This window comes from Mustelus asterias, chromosome 17 (genome assembly GCF_964213995.1).
Source record: "Mustelus asterias chromosome 17, sMusAst1.hap1.1, whole genome shotgun sequence".
NCBI classification, from domain to species: domain Eukaryota; kingdom Metazoa; phylum Chordata; class Chondrichthyes; order Carcharhiniformes; family Triakidae; genus Mustelus; species Mustelus asterias.
In genome coordinates, this window is record NC_135817.1 from 11,348,703 (window position 1) to 11,369,520 (window position 20,818).

The following is a 20,818-nucleotide window of genomic DNA, read 5'->3' on the forward strand; positions in this document are numbered from 1 at the left end:
CTTTATTCAATGGTCAGGCAAAGGTATTAAGTGCTGGAGCTCTTGTGGTGCAGTGGGTAGCACCTCTACCTTTGACCCAGAAGCTCTCGGTTCTGTCCCACCCCAGGACTTGTTAGCCACAGAAGGGGAGTTCATAATGTGGCCAATCAGCCTGTAAATCCTGATGACAGCTGAGAGTTTCCTGGTCAGCCATACTGCAAAAACCACTGCAGCACATGTAATCATGGACCAACCCAGTGGAAGCCCATTGTCACCAATGCCCATCTTACGGCCATAGAACCTGGAGGAAGAGGAGGATTAAGGAACAGAGGTGAGGTACAGATCACTGACTTCATGCAAAGGATAGTCACTCTCCTTATCTCAGGAATTCACCTCTTTTGTCCATTTTTGAACTGAGGCAGTGATGAAGTCCTGAGCCAAACGGTCCCAAACTGTACTTGGTGAACAGATTATTGGTGAAAAGGTGCTGTATGATACCAGATTGAAGCTCAGCCTCAAAACACTTGAACTGAGGTAGGTAGAGCCAATTTTGTGGGATACATTGTGCACTTCCCACCAGTCCTGGTGAAGAAAAGTACCTGAGCCTGTTCAATATCCAAAGAGCTTTTGACCAGACTACACCGAAAGAACTGAGTAGCTACACCTCTAACTGGGTCCAGTTATTAGCAAGGCCCTGAATGAAACGGGAAATGTGAGTTTGTCTGTTCGAGTGGATGGTGAAGATGCTCTGGCTTCAGATCAATAGACTGGGTTCACTGTGCTCTGCCTGGTCTGGGTATAATGGTCAGACTGGTGTTAGTTTCTGCATCAAAATACAAACAGCACCTGTTCAAAAAAATTCACACCTTTCAACGCAGGAAACGGAAATAGGAGCATTTGTTTTCAGAATGGATTTTGATGTCTTGGTCAAGTAATATTGAACAACTTTTAACTTGCATCATTGTTTAAAACAAATGTTTCTGTTACGACTATAGAACTGCAACAGCTAATTCTACTGTGTTCTGTAACATAGAATCCCTACAGTGCAGAAGGAGCCCATCGAGTCCCACCCAGGCCCTATCCCCATAACCCCATGCATTTACCTTAGTTAGTCCCCCTGACACAAAGGGGCAATTTAGCATGGCCAATCGACCTAACCCGCACAGCTTTGGACTTTATACTCGGATCAGTGGCTGATAGTGTTTTCTGGGTTTGAAGGGATAATCTCTAGTCTCTAGAATAATCACAATCAGACTGTACAGTTTGGATGTATTTATTACAAATTTACAGCAGTCATTTTATTAAGTTTTATACTTGCTCAGATATTTTAAAGTTTTCCTTAACCGATCAAGCTTCTCGCTCGGGGCCAGCAAACAAAGATCTGGAGCTGTGCAGCAACCATCTGAGGCAGTTTGTAAATCACCCTCCCTCCCTGAGAAACTGCTCGTGCACCCCGGTGCAAATGAGCAGCAACTTGTCAAAAATAATCAAATCAGACACATTTAATGTCAAATGTGGTGCCACATAATTACCTCCATCTCGCCACAAAATGATACACCTTTCAATCATTTCTCTGGAAATTTTACAGTAGCTGGTACTTGTGTTAATATGAAATGGCTGCTCGTAGTGAATCCAGGTATGATCAGTTTGCATTTTATTTGTTTTGAACACTTCACGCTTTGATGATTTTTAGCTTTAACTCCCCTCTGTGGTTCCTTTATTGCTCCTTTCTATAAGTTCCAGGAGAGCTTCCTTTTCCGCTGACTCCTGAAGCTTATTAATCAGTTCATCCAGCTGTTTCCCACCACACAGAAGCTCCTGGAATAGAACAGAAGTGTAAGCCAAAGGACCAGATGTGGCTGCTTGAAAACATCTGGCCAATTTCACAAACTGTAAATTGGGCTGACAATCCAATCTGCCAAAATGTCACTTTTTATAATTCATTCGAATGGTTTGTAGATCTCCACCAAAATAGCAGATTGTACAGTCTGCTTACTGCACTAGTAGCAGTTCCCCGTCATCTAGCTGCAGGCAATAGAACTCGAAGTTTGTCACTTCACTGAATTCCAGAATCCTTACAGCACAGAGGGGCCATTCAGCCCATCGTGTTTGCACCAGCTCTCCAAATCAGCATTTCGCCGAGTGTCTTTCCCCTGGAAAATATTTCTTTTCAAATAATCAGCTAACTCCCTCTTGAATACCTCGATTGAACCTGCCCCCACCACACATACAGGCAGACCTTAAAAAAAAACTTTTTCACACAGAGTGGTCGTCGTTTTGCTTCTTTTGCCAATTACTTGAAATCTGTGCCCTCTCATCCTTGATCTCTTTACAAGCTGGAACAGTTTCTTCCTATTTATTCTACCCAGTCTCCTCTATCAAATCTCCCCTCAATCCTCTCTTCTCCAATCTGTTTTCATCCCCAGCTGTAAATAAACCTTGATGATATCCCTCACCTTAATATCCCTCAGAACGTAGTTAATCCGGTGATCTGTGACCCTGTCCTGGGTGAAGTTATAGGTACGAATTCTTTCCGATTGTGCTCTTGTTCCAACCTAGTGGAAGCAAAGTTCAAGTGAATCTCCTCCTAAGTATATATCATTTAATAAAAACTTTTATTCTGAACTTGAAAAGTAACAAAATAGAGTGTTAAAACACCTGAGTAAAATGTGTGAGGATTATTCATTTATCCATTATTTGAACATATTATGTGAAAGCTACAGCTTTATAATTCCTTGCAGGGTGGGTGGAGAGGGAGCTTGCTGGGCACAGTTTCACCAGATGTGTGCGCAGTTCACCAACACCCCCCCCCCCCCCCCCAGAATACCCATGGTGAGCCATGAGAGATCTGTGGACGTGTACAATTGACTCTTGGGCCTGCTTTCAAACATTTCATCGATACAACAAATCACAGCGGAACCAATGACCAGAGGTCCCAAACATGCCTTTCAGGTGAAGCAGCGTTTCACTTGTACTTCCTCCAGTTTGGTCTACTGTAGTCACTGCTCACAATGTAATCTCCTCTACACTGGGGTGACGAAACGCAGACTGGGTGACTGCTTTGCAGAACACCTTCACTCAGTCTGCAAGCATAACCCCAACCTTCTGGTCTCTTTCAGTTTATTTATTGGTGTCGCAAGTAGGCTTACAGTAACACTGCAATGAAGTTACTGCAAAAATCCCCTAATCGCCACAATTAGGTACACTGAGGGAGAATTTAGCATAGCCAATGCACCTAACCAGCATGTCTTCCAGACTGTGGGTGACAGTTCTCCATGCAGACACAGGGAGAACGTGCAGAGTCCACACACTGACCCAAGCTGGAAATTGAACTAGAGTCCCTGGTGATGTGAGACAGCAGGGCTAACCACTGTGTCATCATGCTGCCCTACTTGTCACTTTAACCCAGCATTTTGCTCTCATGTCCACATGTCCGTCCTTGGCCTGCTGAAATGTTCCAGTGAAGCTCAACACTAACTGGAAGAACAGCACCTCATTTTCCGATTGTTACTGCCTTCTGGACTCAACATTAACAACTTCAGACTGAATGTTCCCCTCCATCTTGACTTCCTCTTTTGTTTTCTGTTATTTGGTTCCCCTGTCCTAACACAATCCCACCGACCCCTCCCCCATATGGCCACTGTCCCTTTGTGGCCACTGTCCCTTTGCTCCCACTGAGCACCGACCTCTTCTCCTATTAACACATTCTGCTATCCTATCTTTGCCATTATTAACACTCTTCAGCCTTTTTGTCGCATGTCCATGACATCTTTTATCAATCTCTCCTTAACTCTGACCTCTCATTGAACAAAGAACAATACAGCACAGGAACAGGCCCTTCGGCCCTCCAAGCCTGCGCCACTCGTGCCCAACTAGGCCATTCTTTTGTATCCCTCTATTCCCAGTCTGTTCATGTGGCTATCTAGATAAGTCTTAAACGATCCCAGCGTGTCCGTCTCAATCACCTTGCTTGGCAGTGCATTCCAGGCCCCCACCACCCTCTGTGTAAAATACGTCCCCCTGACATCTGTGTTGAACTTTGCCCCCCCCCTCACCTTGAACCTGTGACCCCTTGTGTTCGTCACCTCCGACCTGGGAAAAAGCTTACCACTGTTCACCCTATCTATGCCCTTCATAATTTTATACACCTCTATTAGGTCGCCCCTCATCCTCTGTCTTTCCAGGGAGAACAACCCCAGTTTACCCAATCTCTCCTCATAGCTAAGACCCCCCATACCAGGCAACACCCTGGTAAACCTTTTCTGTACTCTCTCCAAAGCCTCCACGTCCTTCTGGTAGTGTGGCGACCAGAACTGGACGCAGTATTCCAAATGTGGCCTAACCAACGTTCTATACAGCTGCAACATCATATGCCAACTTTTATATTCTATGCCCCGTCCAATAAAGGCAAGCATGCCATATGCCTTCTTGACCACCCTCTCCACCTGTGCTGCCACCTTTAAGGATCTGTGGACTTGTACACCCAGGTCCCTCTGTGTCTATACTCCTGAGAGGTTCTGCCATTTATTGTATAGCTCCCCCTTACATTAGATCTACCGAAATGCATCACTTCGCATTTATCTGGATTAAATTCCATCTGCCATTTCTCTGCCCAATGTTCCAGCCTATCTATATCCTGCTGTATTCTCTGACAACGTTCATCACTATCCCCAACTCCAGCAATCTTCATGTCATCCGCAAACTTACTGATCACACCAGTTACATCTTCCTCCAAATCATTTATATATATCACAAATAGCAGAGGTCCCAGTACAGAGCCCTGCGGAACTCCACTAGTCACAGACCTCCAACCGGAAAAAGACCCCTCCACTGTTACCCTCTGTCTTCTATGGCTATATTCCCATTCTGCCCCAGCACTCCCCCCTCCAAGTTCATCACATTTCTATCCCTTTTCAGTTCTGTAGAAGGTCATATTAGACTGGAAACATTAAGTCTTTTTCTCTTTGCACAGATACTGTCAGAGCTGTTGAATTTACCTAGCATTTTCTGTTTTTTTTAAGATTTCCAGCATCCACAGTATTTTGCTTTTGACCACTAAGAGCCCGTGTCTTTAGCCACTTCTTTGTTGCAGTCTCGGAAACAGCACAATGGAGAAAAGAGTCAGATACGCGATAGAGCAATATTCCAGTGAATCCAAAGTGCCAGATTTCAGGAAAGGATGAACTCTGGTCAAATCCAAAACCTCCACTAACCAGTTTATGGGTGAGATTGAAAGTTATTCCGTGTGAATTTACCTGCAGTTTCCGGGTACTCTGCCTCTGATCCAGATCCTTCTCTGCCATCTGCTGGTATAGTTTTGTTTTCAACATGTGCATGGCCAGCTTTCTGTTCTCTAACTGTGAACGGTGTTGTTGGCATTCTATAGTTAAACCTAGGAAGGTTAGACTGCATTAATAACAATCTGGTCACTATCACCAAAAAATAACAAGGTAGAAATTTCAGATCTGCCTTAGTTACCCTTTCCCTTTTGTGATAATAGGTAGTCCTGTAGGCGATCTTTGTATATTCAATAATGTGCCTGTGGCACAGTGGTTAGCACTGCTGCCTCACAGTGCCAGGGATCCGGGTTCAATTCCAGCCTCAGGTGACTGTGTGGAGTTTGCACGTTCTCCCCGTGTCTGCGTGGATTTCCTCCAGGAGCTCCAGTTTCCTCCCACAGCTCACAAGATGTGCGGGTTGGGTGGATTGGCTATGCTACTTTAGTGTCCGAAGATGTGTAATTAGGTGGATTAGCCATGATCAATGAGCAGATATGCAGGGTAGGGTGAGGGAGTGGGCGTGCGTAGAGTGCTTTTTCAGAGGGTCGGTGTAGACTCAATGGGCCGAGTGGCCTCCTCTTGCACTATAGGGATTCTATGGAGTACCCAACCTCTAATCACAGGATCCCTTTGTAACGGGAGCCAGCCCCAGCATGTCTTCTGTTCGTCCAACTCCAATTTGACAGTCGGCAGACAAACATTTTAATGATGAGACCTGGTATAAGTTAAATCAGTTTACAGCTTATCTTGCAAACCATAGAGAACAGGGTAACACGTATAAGTAAATCGAACTTGGGTAGCTGACTGAGTTTCTCATCTTCTGCCCCGCTTAATGACTGATCCATCGACCTGTCAATAAAGCCAGCTCCCTCTTTCCTGGCTTGCTGAATGAAGTAAGAGTTTTAACAACACCAGGTTAAAGTCCAACAGGTTTATTTGGTTGCAAATGCCATTAGCTTTCGGAGCCCTGCTCCTTCGTCAGATGGAGTGGAAACCTGCTCTCAAACAAGGCACACACAGACACAAAATCAAGTTACAGAATACTGATTAGAATGCGAATCTTTACAGCTAATCAGGTCTTAAAGATACAGACAATGTGAGTGGAGGGTGCATTAGGCACAGGTTAAAGAAATGTGTATTGTCTCCAGACAGGACAGCCAGTGAGATTCTGCAAAGCCAGGAGACAAGCTGTGGGGGTTACCGATAGTGTGACATGAACCCAAGATCCCGGTTTAGGTCATCCTCATGTGTGCGGAACTTGGCTATCAGTTTCTGCTCAGCGACTCTGCGCTGTCGTGTGTCATGAAGACCGCCTTGGAGAACGCTTACCCGAAGATCAGAGGCTGAATGCCTGTGACTGCTGAAGTGCTCCCCCACAGGAAGAGAACAGTCTTGCCTGGTGATTGTCGAGTGGCACGTGCCGGATCATCGACACGGATGCCATCATCTCACGTGAGAACACCATCTACCAGGTACGCGGTACCTACTCTTGCAACTCGGCCAACGTTGTCTACCTGATACACTGCAGGAAAGGATGTCCCGAGGCATGGTACATTGGGGAAACCATGCAGACGCTACGACAATGGATGAACGAACACCGCTCGACAATCACCAGGCAAGACTGTTCTCTTCCTGGTGGGGGAGCACTTCAGCAGTCACGGGCATTCGGCCTCTGATCTTCGGTTAAGCGTTCTCCAAGGCGGCCTTCATGACACACGACAGCGCTGAGTCGCTGAGCAGAAACTGATAGCCAAGTTCCGCACACATGAGGACGGCCTCAACCGGGATCTTGTGTTCATGTCACACTATCTGTAACCTCCACAGCTTGTCTCCTGGACTTGCAGAATCTCACTGGCTGTCCTGTCTGGAGACAATACACATTTCTTTAACCTTTACCTAATGCTCCCTCCACTCACATTGTCTGTATCTTTAAGACTTGAATAGCTGTAAAGATTCACATTCTAATCAGTATTCTGTAACTTGATTTTGTGTCTCTGTGTGCCTTGTCTATGAGCAGATATCCACTCCATCTGACGAAGGAGCAGGGCTCCGAAAGCTAATGGCATTTGCTACCAAATAAACCTGTTGGACTTTAACCTGGTGTTGTTAAAACTCTGACTGTGTTTACCCCAGTCCAACGCCGGCATCTCCACATCACTGCTGAATGGAGAGAGTGCTCTTGTCAAATGAGTGTGAACCATGCTCAATTAACAGCCTCAATACTAATCTTCCTTACCCCCAACAGGCAGGAGAGCTGGAACTCTGCTCTCCTTCCACTGGGCCTGCACTTGATCGGGTACCTCACTAACATATTTAAATCAGGCTTCCACAGTGCCAGTGAGAACCAATTGAAATTTAACATCTGAGGTGTAGGTTTCCAAGGTGGGCCAGTGTGAGATACTCTTTCAGAGACTTGATGCAGAGTCAATGGGCTGAATGGCCTCCTTCTGCACTGTAGAGAATCTAAATGTGAGCTATTAACATGCCACACGCTGATTTCCTAGCTTTAATACATCTCTTCAATGCCTGCATCCACTTGAACTTATACTTCTCAAATGTACTCTTTCTGTGGGAAAATAGTCCAGAAATTCCAATAGTAGATGGTACCAGTGGCAGTAATATTGGTGCAGTTTGTTCCTCAGTTTGGCACCACAGGAAAAGTGGATAGTTACTCACTTGTTGGGATGTGAACAATTCTCACTGCGCTGTCTGTTGTATTTACATGCTGTCCCCCAGCTCCTTTGGCTCGAAAGGTATCAATCCTCAAATCGTTGAGATCTACTTTGATATCTACCTGAAACAGAGAGTGGGTTAAGGCAGAGCATTAGCTGTGTGTTTTGAAGTGACTAGTTATCCCAGTTACAATGTACTCTCGAAAACCCCCTTTCTGACACCAGCATGTTTTGAAGTGCCCAGTAATTTAAACGTAATGACTAAATCATCAGGAACACTCCAGTAATAAATATTTATTGACGACCTCACCTCATCTATTTGGGGTAGGACAATGACTGTCATGGTGCCAGTATGGATGCGTTGCATTCGCGATGAAAGGCCTACTTCGGGAATCCTCTGAACTCTGTGGGTTCCACCTTCATATTTTAAAAAGCGATAAACACTCTCCCCTGAAATACACGCTGATGCATGATGTAATCCTCCTTAACAGAGAAGAACACAAAATAAAAGGAGCTCAGTAAAAGGAATCCACCAACGGTCCAGGATGCGGAGCAACAAAACAGTTCCACACTCCATACAAACCTGGAATGGGTGAAGATCAATATTTACTTTAGCTACTCTCTTCCTTTTAATGTACTTGTAAAAGCTGTCACAGCTTGTTTTTGTATTCCTAGTTAGTTTACCGTCATATATTACTTTTTCTCTTTCTATCAACTTTTTGGTGGTTCTTTGCTGGTGAGCTTATTCTTTTAATCTAATTATATCCTTAAACTCCTTAGTAAGCCACAGATGGATCTTTCTCACCGAGTCTCGGTCTACCTATCCCTCACTTTCTAATTCTCTCCAATTTCGGGTTGGTTGTGTTTTTCCAGCTGGATGATTCCTTTTAACCCTTTTTCTCTAATCTCTCTTTCTCTCATGATTCCCACTGACCCTCTTCTCTTATTGTGTTAACAAAATAATTCAGCAACCACCTAGGGAGACAGCGGGTTACAAAAAGTACATTCAAACTAACAGTGAATCATAAAATGGCTACAGCACAGAAGGAGATCATTTAGCCCATCAAATTCTTGCTGGTTCTCTGCGAGAGCTAGTTAGTTAGTCCCACTTCACAGGCCCATTCCCTGTAGTCCTGCAATCTTTTGTTCTCTTCAAATTACGATCGAATTCCTATTAGAAAGCCATGGTTGAATCTCCCTGCACCACCATCTCAGTCAGTGCATTCTAGATACTAACCGTTCACTGAGCAAAACAAGTTTCTTCTCATGTTGTTTTTGGTTCTTTTGCCAATCATCTTAAATGTATGTCCTCTGGTTCTCGATCCTTCCAACAATGGGAATAGTTTCTCCCTGTCTACTCTGTCCATATCCCTCATGGTTTTAAACACCTCCATTAAATCTCCTCTCAGCCTTCTCTTCTCTAAATCTTTTCTGTACCTTCTCTAAAGCCTTCACATTCTTCCTAAAGTGTGGTGCCCAGAATTGGACACAAGACTCCAGTTGAGGCCAAACCAGCGCTCTATAAAGGTCCATAACGTCCTTGTTTTTGAAATCAATGCTTCTATTTATAAAGCCCAGGATCACGGATGCCTTTATAACCAGTTTCACAACTTGCCCTACCACCTTCAACAATTTATGCTCACATATCCCCAGGTCACTCTGTTCCAAAAGCATATTTATAATTGTACCCTTTTGTTTTTATTGCCTCTTCTTGATTTCTCCACCAATGCGCATCACTTCACACTTCTCTGAATTCCCATCATCCACCCAGCCTGTCAGTCCTCTCGAAGTCTATCACTATCCTGCCCATAGTTGACCATACTTCCAAGTTTTGTGTTATCTGCACATTTTGAAATTGTCCTTTGTACACCTAAATCCTAGTCATTCATATGTAAATAGAAGCAGAGGTTCTAAAATTAACCCCTGGGCAACTTCACTGCACATCTTTCTCCAATCTGAAAAACAATCGTTCACACCATTACTCTTTGTTTTGTGTCACTCAGCCAATTCTGTAACCATACTGCCACTGTCCCTTTTATTCCATCGACTTCAATTTTCCAGAATATCCTTTTTCTCCACCAGTTTTATTCTCCTTAAACAATACTGTCACCCCTCCTTTCTATCCTTTATTTTTTCTGCACACCATATATTCGGGAATATTTAGCACCTTGTTCTGCCCTTTTTTTTTAAGCTAGGTCCTTATCACTACTGCAACTTAATATTTCCATGAGGCTATGGGGCGGCATGGTAGCACAGTGGTTAGCACTGCTGCTTGACAGCTCCAGGGACCTGGGTTCGATTCCCGGCTCGGGTCACTGTCTGTGTGGAGTTTGCACATTCTCCTCGTGTCTGCGTGGGTTTCCTCCGGGTGCTCTGGTTTCTTCCCACAGTCCAAAGATGTGCTGGTTAGGTTGATTGGCCGTGCTAAAATTGTCCCTTAGTGTCCTGAGATGCGTAGATTAGAGGGATTAGTGGGTAAATATGTAGGGATATGGGGGTAGGGCCTGGGTGGGATTGTGGTCGGTGCAGACTCGATGGGCCGAATGGCCTCTTTCTCCACTGTAGGGTTTCTATGATTCTATTTAAGCCTGTAGCTCACCAACCACACTTCTTGCATTTACATACATGCATAAAACCTAATTTAGATCTTAATTTGACATTACTGTTTTTCTGACTCTAATGCTATCTCCCAATCCTGTTTGAACCATACTTGTTCCTGCTTGCACCTTCAATTACATGGTCTTTCTGGAATACTGGAGAACATCATAGAATCCCGACATTGCAGAAGGAGTCCATTCAGCCCACCAAGTCTGCACCAACAACAATCCCACCCACACCCTATCCCTGTAACCCCATGTATTTACCCTGCTAATTTCCCTGACACTAAGGGACAATTACCCTGCTAATTTCCCTGACACTAAGGCATAATCAATCAACCTAACCTACACATCTTTGGACTGTGGGAGGAAACCGGAGCACCCGGAAGAAACCCACACGGACACAGGGAGAATGTGTAAACTCCACACAGACAGTGACCCAAGGCTGGAATTGAGCCCAGGTCCCTGGCACTGTGAGGCAGCAGTGCTATCCACGCTGCCACCGTGCCACCCAAAATATGGGAGAATATTATCCCTTTGCACAGCCTTCTTGCGTGTGCTTACTCTGATTTAGAGATGATATTAGCTGGCAATGTTTACAAGATGCAGGCCTGGAGGGTTTGGTAGCTTTGTCTCCATGCTGAAATTAAAACCCATTACCGTAGTCAGCAGGTGTATAGTTCAGTCTTTCAAAGTTCCAGTCTTTGTAGCCAGCGTAACATTCATACATATCAAAAACCTCCCTCGTAAACTGCTGGCAAATGTCACCTAGAACAACAATGAAACCAAAAATCAACACAAGTTGGTTGAGAGAAGCAGGAAAGGTCTTTCTCTCTGCTTTCCTTCCCTTCTCTGTTGGCCCATACATAACAGGAGCCCTCAAGCATTCGCCAAACTGCAAACTTGATAAGGAATAGGTGGTTTACTACTGAGCAAGAGGTAGTCATATCCGAACCTACTCCACTCGTATCAGAAGACCATAACCGCACCTCCCAGCACAGCTCACTGGGCAGAAAGCAAGTCTGGGAAACCAAGACTGGTGAGGATAACTAGGACTGCAGCTGCTGCCATGAGTGAAGCACAGAGCTGGAATCAAATCTGAGACCTTTTGATAGGTAGAGTTTAGCATTAGTCCAGCAGTGATCACATACACAGCCAGGGAAAGAGCTCACAGCATTTGCCTTTCAATGAAAATGCTTAACTGGCTGGTACTGGAGGACAGACTAGCTCCAGAAATCAACAGTAAACAATCAAATCCTCCATAAACAGAGTGTTTAGATAAGTGTGAGAAGCCGTTATGGGAGAAAATGAAACATGGAATGGAAATATATATCCAGTGAGAGGACAAATAATTTGCAAATGATTATTGGGGCTTAATACAGAATTCCCTGATGCCTCAAATGCACCGATATAAAACTATTAAACAGTCAATGGAATTTTGTGTCTTACAAATAAGGACATACAATGATAAATATTGATAAATCTGTAAGATTATTAGTTAGGCCACAATCTTGGCCTTCCTTTGTATAAAGAATACTAAAGCCAGGGACAGCGTACAACATAGATTCAACAGAGATGGGAAACTATACTTATGAAGAGGAGAGATGATGACGCAGTGATAATGCCAGAGGCATTAAAGGTTCAAATCCCACCACGGAATGGTGATCCTGATGACTGCTGTTGTAAAAAAACCCATCTGGTTCACTAATGTCCTTTATGGAAGGAGATTTTTCGTCCTTAACTGGTTTGGCCTACATGTGACTCCAGACCCATGTGGCTGACTCTTAATTGCCTTCTGAAATGACAGAAGGAAATTAGGACTGGGCAACAAATGCTGGCTTTGTCATTCATTCTTTTCAACATCTGCCCATCTCCAATAGCTCCGAGAGGTTTTCTGAACTGGTGTAGCTTAGGTGGGTGGATGTAACTGACTGGTTTGCTAATCTATTTAAGAGGGTAGTTTAGAGTCAGAGGCGTTGGTGTGGGACTAGAGTCCCACGTAGAGGAGACCTGGTAAGAACGGAAAGCTTCCTTCCATAAAACACAGTGAGCCAATTAGGTTTATGACAATTCAACAACTTTGTGGTCACTTTTACTGATACCAGTTTTTCCAAAACAAAACAGAAATTCTCTCACTGCCCTGGTGCAATTAAACTCATATTCTCCGAACCTCTATTCCAATCACATAACCACTACAATCCAATGCCCCTTCTGCAATGAGCTAGCACATATATGATGGGTCAAATGGCTGTCTTCTACAGCATAAATAATCCATAGTTAGTATAGCTGTATGTAGCGGTGATAATGCTGGTCAGAGAGCAGTGAACTGAAGCCCACACTGTCTCGAGTGCTGCAGCATCTAATGGCCAAATCCTCTACACAATCTCAAAGTCAACAATTCTAAGACACGATCATGCTGATTAAGAACTAATTCCAGAAAAGATGTCTACTTCTCGACCCTTGAAGTAGACTCGACCCTTGAAAAATGGACAACTCCAAAATAAAAGTTATAATCCTCTGACTTGAAAAGAAGTTGTTACATGGACTGTCACCTTCCCAGTCCTTCAGTATACCGGGAAATGTTGAAACCCATGCAAGTATTAAGAAAAGATCGAAAGGGACAACCCCTTCTCGCAATATAAAACAGCTGGATAATACTATAGGGACTGGATATTCACAGCTGGATAATATTGTAAGCACTGGATAATCACGGCTGGATAATATTGTAGGAACGGAATAGTCACAGCTGGATAATATTGGAGGGACTGGATAGCGACAGCTGGATAATATTGTGGAGACTGGATAGTCACAGCTGGATAATATAGGGACTGAATATTAACAGCTGGATAATACTGTAGGGACTGGATATTCACAGCTGGATAATACTGTAGGGACTGGATATTCACAGCTGGATAATATTGTAGGGATTAGATAATCACAGTTGGATTACTCTACTGGTACTATTCACCCTCTATTATGCCATGTGAACATTACATGGAGGTGTCACTGATCAGTGAATGTTGACAGGTTATTTGCTGTACGTGTCACTGTAGCTGTGTCCAAACCTGATCTATGCTCTGTAGAGGATTAGTCAAAGCGAACCTTGCCAGTATCTCCTTGCAGGAGTGTTGACTCTACTGGCTGCACCCTAACTGCTAGCACAGTATCGACACTTCCTTGTGCATTAAGACATAAATCCTGATCATATGGAGCACAGAAGTATTGAGCTCGTGCAACATATTTAATGGTGATTCTGTCTTGTGTAAATTCTCACCTCCTGTTGTTCTTCCAGCAGTCACCTCAAGAATCACGTTGCTATCATCATGTTCCTCCTTTTGGACCAGAGTCTGAAGGAGCTGAAGGTGTAGAAAAAGAAGTAATTTAAACTGCACATTGCTGAAAACATTGCTGACATGCAGGTTCTTGTTTGCAGAAAGATACTTTCAGAAATGTTCCTTAAAAGTTGTACTTCAGTCACTACACTACCCGTTCAACCTCCAGCCAACAGACTTCACTGCAACACGCTATTAATCACAAGGACAGGGAAAGAGATTCCGAGATGCCAACGGTTTGAGTTCTATAGTAGTCAGTGATCCTGAGGTGCTGTCCACAAGGCATTATTATTGTGACCCTTTAGGCCAGGGCTGGGCAAACTGCAGCCAGCAGGCCTCATCTGGCCCGTGGCAACTCTTCATCCAGCCCTCAAGCTGCTCTGAATTTGAACAATTATTTAAGTTCTTGCACTGAGAATCGAAGACTTTGAGAGGAGATGAAAATCAGATGATCTGCTTTTACCCATACGGAGTAGTGACGTGACCCTTACTAAATGACCACACAAATGTGGTCCAAAATACCCAATGAGTGGCTGCTTGACATGTGAGAGGAGGGGAACACACATTCAGGAGCAGCAAGAGCAGTACAAGGATTTCCAATATGAGTACTCTCACTGATTATCTCCCAATTCCTACTGAACGTGTGCTGAGCACTGGAACCAATCTAATGAAGCTTTCAAATGCCAGTGAGTACAGCAAGGTAGGTTATTGATGAGTTACTGTACCAATCAAATATTTTCAATGACTTGGCGATGAAAATTTATGAGTTTAAAATATTTTTAAATAGATAATTGTTAGTATGAGACTTGTTTCTTACCTCTTAATTGTTAGACAGCGCGATCCCAGGGGGAGGGAGTGTGCGCCAAGGGGGTCAACAATCTTTAGTTGGGAGGGCAGTTCTGCTCATCCAGTACCGGATGTTGGATAGTCTGATAAATTATTTGAACCTCTTTATGAGGAATTTCCGAGATGCACAGTTACACTCACTTTTCCCTGTAAAACTGCAATGCTTTTTCGGAGCTGCTGCCGTTCTTCAAGAACCAACGCTATCAGCTCCCGGTCATCTCTGGCCTTCAGATCTGAAAGCAGGTAGGTTAAAAACATAGAAACAAATAAAGGTTTACAAACGGGAATAAAATTAAAATATTTTGTTTGTTTAATTTCAGATTCTTTATCGTGTTTATAATTGTTCTGGTCAGCACACATGTAGTTAATGTTATATTAATATTTATTGTATAATTCCTACATGCATTATGCATACATCCAAAATGCATTATCTCAAAAGCCAATAGGCTGAAGCCTCTGGTGCTGATGGTGGAAGGGTGGGCTTTGGGGAACAGGGAAATGGGGAGGCAGAATGCCATCCAAGAGCAGAGGTCATATTCTGGGAAATAAACTAGTGGAAAATGCCCAATTTTTCTTCTTCCTAAAAATAAAAATTAACTTGGGCTTTGCTTTATCTGTCAGAGTTACACACAGCCAGCAGTATAACCTAGTACTGCTATCCCTAAGCTGTACCAAGCAAAAGTATAAAAATGCAATGAGGATTACTAAGAGATAATAGATATCTACAAAAATATTATAAACTTGCATCTTTTCAGTGTTTTACACAATCTCAGCACATCGTAAAACATCTTACAGTCAATTAAATATGGGCGGCACGGTAGCACAGTGGTTAGCACTGCTGCTTCACAGCTCCAGGGACCTGGGTTCGATTCCTGGCTCGGGTCACTGTCTGTGTGGAGTTTGCACATTCTCCTCGTGTCTGCGTGGGTTTCCTCCCACAGTCCAAAGATGTGCGGGTTAGGTTGATTGGCCATGCTAAATTGCCCCTTAGTGTCCTGAGATGTGTAGGTTAGAGGGATTAGCGGGTAAAATATGTAGGGATATGGGGGTAGGGCCTGGGTGGGATTGTGGTCGGTGGAGACTCGATGGGCTTAATGGCCTCTTCCTGCACTGTAGGGTTTCTATGATTTCTATGAAATATCTTTAAAGCCTATATTTTAATGGGTCTGATGGCAAAGCTGCAGAAATATCACAGAATGCATGTTGGAATAAACTCCAATATCCTGTGTGGTAGGGAAGACAGCTCCCCATTTTAATCATGCCAAAAATACTCCAGGACCTTGACATGGAGTCAGGATTAGTTTCTTATCAATGGGGATTTTGGCAACCCTTTTGAGATTCACCAAGACTCAGCCAAACTGTGGCCACGATTACAATGTTTGAACTCAGTGCCGGCATCACTGTTAGTGCTCACAATTTCAAAGTAAACCAAGATCATGGCCAGAGGGACTGTAGTTTTGTCCTAGCTTCCCATTCACTGCTCCAGGACGTAAGCGCATCTGGATTTCAAGCCACTAATCCATAATTAATGTCCCTATGTTAATCTGTTAATTTAGAAATCACAGCACAGAACCAGGCCATTCAGCCCATCTGTTCCACGCTAGTGTTTATGCTCCACATGAGCCTTCTCCCACCCTAGTTCATCTCACCCTATCCCTCTGTCGTTTACCCCTCACTTAGTTTCTTAGTGCATTTCTGCCATTTGCCTCAACGTGATAGCGAGTTCCACTTTCTCATCATGCTCCGTAGTTTCTCTCGACTCCCTTCTTGGGGCCTATACTAGGGGCCATATATAGAAGATAGTCACTGATAACTCCAAGAGGGTTTATCAGTGACCCCCACTCCACGAATCTGCTTAAAACGGCAGACAATTGTATATCAGGGGTCATTAAATGGTAACATGAAATGCCAAGGATTGACAAAGGACACGTGATTTCAAAGCAAAATGTAAAAGTGAAACGTTGATTACTGTTGCACATTGATTCCAATTCGAACAAGTCTTTCTCTGATGACTGCAGCTCTTCCAACAGCGAAGCAAGTGGAGCCAGCTCAACTTGACGCCTACTCAATGGCTTTCCATCTTCCTCATGTAGCTGGATGCTATTTAATCTGCTGCTAATTCCTTTGTATTCCTCCTTCAAGACCTCAATGTACTTCCTGACAGCTTCCCGCTGAAGTAGCTCACTAAAATAATTGTGACAGTGCCTCTCTGACTGTTGCCTATAAATAGCATTCGGCACATCTCTGGGGAGATACGACGACCAAGCTCTGGCGGTCTGTCTGCGTGTCGGCTTCAGCCTGCAGGTCCTTCCGAGATAACTCTGCCTCCAGATGAAGTTGGCAATGAACCAGTCCAGTCCGTGTTTCATATTCTGAGCAGTGCGTCAAGTTCGTTGGAGAAGGATTGGGTTACCTGGTGGAGTTGTGAGAGTCAACGATTAGTCGGGGCTAAACACAAACAGCATATTATCAGACATTTAACACACAATGTTCTGAAAACCCTAATGAGAGGGTACAGAAGAGACTGATTATTGGAATGAGAGACTGGAGCAGTTGGAATTGTTCTCCTTTGGGTAGAGAAGGTTAAAAGGAGATTTAATAGAGGTATACCATCTTTGCTTGCCATCTTGCACTCATCACTCATCAGGCTAGCTCACCTGTCAGTACTTTCAACAGGAGACTGGAGATATTTGAAGGGCAGCAAAATGCAGGGCTATAAGGAAACTTTTGAACTCAACCTTTTCCCCCGACCACATAATTTCGAGTGAGGCCCCCCTCTTCAACCAACCTTGTGAAACTTCAGGTACAGACACTGGTAAAAGGGCCGTAGAGGCAATTGGATATGGGTGGACAAAAGAATCTTTGAGTCGTATTAATAAATGAATATTTGAGTATTGCTGGAAAAAGATTCATGTTGTCAAAGCTTTCCACCTTGCACTTCAGGCTAGCTGGCCAGGAGCTCCAAATTGTAGCAGGGAACCACAATTTATACTGCATGACGAGAGTGCTGATTGGTTGGCAAATGGACACTGGTTGGGGAGGTGTTGCCACGGAGAATGCAGCATGGAACAGTTAACTGCCAAGCTTTGCTCAAATTCAAATCCGGCAGGTGGATTGCCCTGACGAGTGCAAGATGAAACCCAGAGGGTGGTGAGGGATTGGAATGCCCTGCCAGCATCAGTTGTAAATGCGCCTAGTTTGGGGGCGTTTAAGAGATCCGTAGATAGGTTCATGGACGAAAAGAAATTGGTTTAGGTTGGAGGGTCACAGTTTTTTTTTAACTGGTCGGTGCAACATCGTGGGCCGAAGGGCCTGTTCTGCGCTGTAATGTTCTATGTTCTATGTTCTATGAAAAGCTTCTCTGGCATGTCTCCTTTTTCAGTACTATCCATGTTCTGTACTACCAAACAACTAAATGGACATTTTCTACATGAACTGAACCTTCATAATTTTGACTGAAATGAAGCAGAAACATGAGTTTTTATGGAATTATGTGCATCAATTAGTCAAATACAGATCGATGGTCTCCTGCGTTGTTTTCTGACTGGCAGATTATAATAGGGAGGGCAAAGCTCAAACTTTGCCACAGAGTTTAGTAATGTTCAGTGCATATCTTCTTTCTTTTGCTGGCTGCAGTTAAATGAGCGGAAAGTGATTTATTTTATTCTAATTCAGCAGAAATGTCTATTACAAGGCACCAAAGCAAACTGGATTTATCAAATAAAATATTGAAAACATTCCTCCTCACCAAAAAGAGTAGTCATCTTTCCCTGCAAGTACTATTCAGTTTTTCAGTATCTTACATTGAAGATGACTCTGATCATTTACATTCATTTTTGCTGCTTGGCTTGACACATTTTATACTCAATATACAAGTCAACCCCCATTTCTGGAAGGATTTTTTGAAGCTTCATCGATTGACCGTGATCTGTGACGTGTATCATTTTTAAAGAAATTATAACTTAAAGAGAGGACATTTTGTGATTAAATAATAAAGTTTAAATTTAAGTGCAGAGGTAGGGATATGTTCGGCACAACTTGTGGGGCCGAAGGGCCTGTTTTGTGCTGTAGTTTTCTATGTTTCTATGTGATAGGTTGTAAAGAGATTTACCACAGCCTGTTGAATTGGGTTTCACAGCTCTGATGATTTGTCAATATGGCACTGCAGGGGAGTTCCATAGATCGGTCTCACGAGACAGCCACCTTTAAATAACACCTGCAAAACATAGCAACAACGGACAATGCTCACAGTGTACTTTCCAACATAAATCACTATACAGCAATCACAAAGGGGCAATCACCACTAACAAGCCTGGAGTACACAATCTAGTTGTAGAACCCAGAACCCTTACTCCTGTCACACTGAATGCAGCTGACAACATAAATTTGGGACATTTTCAAGAATATAACGAACAGTATGTCTGATTGTAGCCATACATTAAAACTAATAAGGTAAAGGAAACATAGTGAGTTATTAGGGTATGCTGGCTGAAATGGAGGTGGAAGCAGATTCAATAATAACTTTCAAAAAACTAGATATACTTGAAGAAAGATATCTTGAAGAAAGAAATCTGTGCACGGCTATGGGGAAGAAGCCAGAGATGAAATGAACTGGATGCCACAATGGACTTCCTTCTGCGCTGCAAAATTGCAGAATTCCTCAAAGTGCCTCTCCCAATCTTTCAAACAGCGATTCTCACAGCTATCATTAAAGAACTTTCAGAAATGGGGGCTAAAACTGAACAGTAAATGGAACATGATCTGTAAACAGGGGCCTGACATCCCGAGGAGGCAAGGTACAAGAGGAAAAAAAATCAGGATGGAAAGTGAGATGGGGATCCTGACTGTCCAATGTCACAGAGTCCTGTGGGGGCAGAGGGCGGGTCATAAACCTTGTGGTTAACAGGGGCTGACTGAATAAGTGTTGATATTTCAGTAAATGATTAAAGGATCCTACTGAGATTTAGAATTATACACTGCAAAGAGGCCTTTCAGCCCATCGAGTCTGCACCGATTGTTAGGAGCGGCACAGTGGCTAGCACTATTGCCTCACAGCGCTAGGGATAGCAGGTTCAATTCCGACCTCGGGTCACCATCTGTGTGGAGTTTGCATGTTCTCCCCATTTCTGCGTGGGTTTCCTCCGGGTGCTCCAGTTTCCTCCCACAGTCCAAAGATGTGCAGGTTAGTTTGATTGGCCATGCTAAATTGCCCCTAGGTGTCAGGGGGATTAGCAGGGTAAATATGTGGGTTACGGGAATAGGACCTGGGTGGGATTGCAGTCAGTGAATGCTCAATGGGCCGAATGGCCTCTGTCTGCACTGCCGGGATTCTATGAAACTTCTATGACACGCGAGAAACACCTGACCTCCCAATTAATCCCCCATTTACCAGCACTTGGCCCATAGCCTTGCTATTTAGATGGAAGATCAGACAGGAGGTAGCTAGTGGGGTTATTTAAGGGATCAGCCATTGGCTCTTCCTACATGGGAAGAGAACCTCTCCCAAATTAAACAGCAACCCAGATACCTTAGAGCATAGCTCCCTCCACCCTGATACCTCCTCCCTTTCCTCTGCCTGGGATCCCTCCTCCAGCAACTACTCCGTAGCCCACCTTAGCCAGACACACCGCGCATGCTCACGCCTCTACAGCGCGGGGTACTGTGGGACATGTTCCACCCGGAAACTACAATTCCCAGCGGGCCGTGCGACGGACATTTCCGGTCAGACTCCCCCGCCCCATGCACTTCCGGTCGGGCCGCGCGGAGTCGGGTGCTAAGTTCGGGGTCTGAGAGATGCTGTTCTGGATCCACAGCCTGGGGCCTGGAGGGAGTTCACCGCCTCCTGAACCCCATCTTTAGCCACACTCCAACTTTGAGCCCAGCCCCTGTGTACTGAGGAGGGGGAGGCCTGGGGGCTGAGATGTGAGGTGTGATGAGACTGGCAGCCAAGTGGCCTCGAGCACGGTGACTGATGGGGCAGGTGGACTGGCTATGGGGTTCAGAGCAGAGCTTTCAAGGGATGGATAGGCAGTCACTGGCATAGCTGTAATCAATATCCTGGGTGTAACCATTGACCAGAAACTGAACTGAATCAGCCATAGAAATACTGTGGC

The 20,818-nt window shown here is 44.2% G+C and overlaps 1 protein-coding gene across 4 annotated transcripts; it reads right to left on the reverse strand.

The window, feature by feature from the left end:
* Positions 1 to 1,236: 1,236 nt before the first annotated feature.
* mtrf1 (mitochondrial translational release factor 1) lies at positions 1,237 to 20,345 on the reverse strand. Of its 4 annotated transcripts, none has more exons than XM_078232283.1 (11): positions 20,318 to 20,345; positions 18,817 to 18,921; positions 16,675 to 17,118; positions 14,847 to 14,938; positions 13,802 to 13,883; positions 11,188 to 11,295; positions 8,241 to 8,413; positions 7,935 to 8,052; positions 5,235 to 5,371; positions 2,436 to 2,534; positions 1,237 to 1,797 (listed from the first exon to the last, which is right to left on the reverse strand). In XM_078232283.1, exons 3-11 carry the CDS (start codon positions 17,072 to 17,074, stop codon positions 1,675 to 1,677), a joined length of 1,332 nt encoding a protein of 443 aa, XP_078088409.1. In that variant the 5' UTR covers positions 17,075 to 17,118; positions 18,817 to 18,921; positions 20,318 to 20,345; the 3' UTR covers positions 1,237 to 1,674. The 4 variants fall into 4 exon arrangements, with proteins under 4 accessions (XP_078088409.1, XP_078088408.1, XP_078088411.1 ...); XM_078232282.1 differs by having other exon boundaries at positions 20,233 to 20,339; XM_078232285.1 differs by having other exon boundaries at positions 20,263 to 20,335.
* Between the last annotated feature and the right edge of the window lie 473 nt (positions 20,346 to 20,818).

Excerpts from the sequence above, each read along its gene's own strand:
- mtrf1 (XM_078232283.1), bottom strand. The coding sequence starts at position 17,074 with ATGAAACACGGACTGGACTGGTTCATTGCCAACTTCATCTGGAGGCAG. Across the intron at positions 13,884-14,846 it reads TTGCAGTTTTACAGGGAAAA|CTCCTTCAGACTCTGGTCCA; the intron begins GTGAGTGTAACT and ends CTACACCTTCAG. Across the intron at positions 5,372-7,934 it reads AATTGTTCACATCCCAACAA|GTTTAACTATAGAATGCCAA; the intron begins GTGAGTAACTAT and ends TAACCTTCCTAG.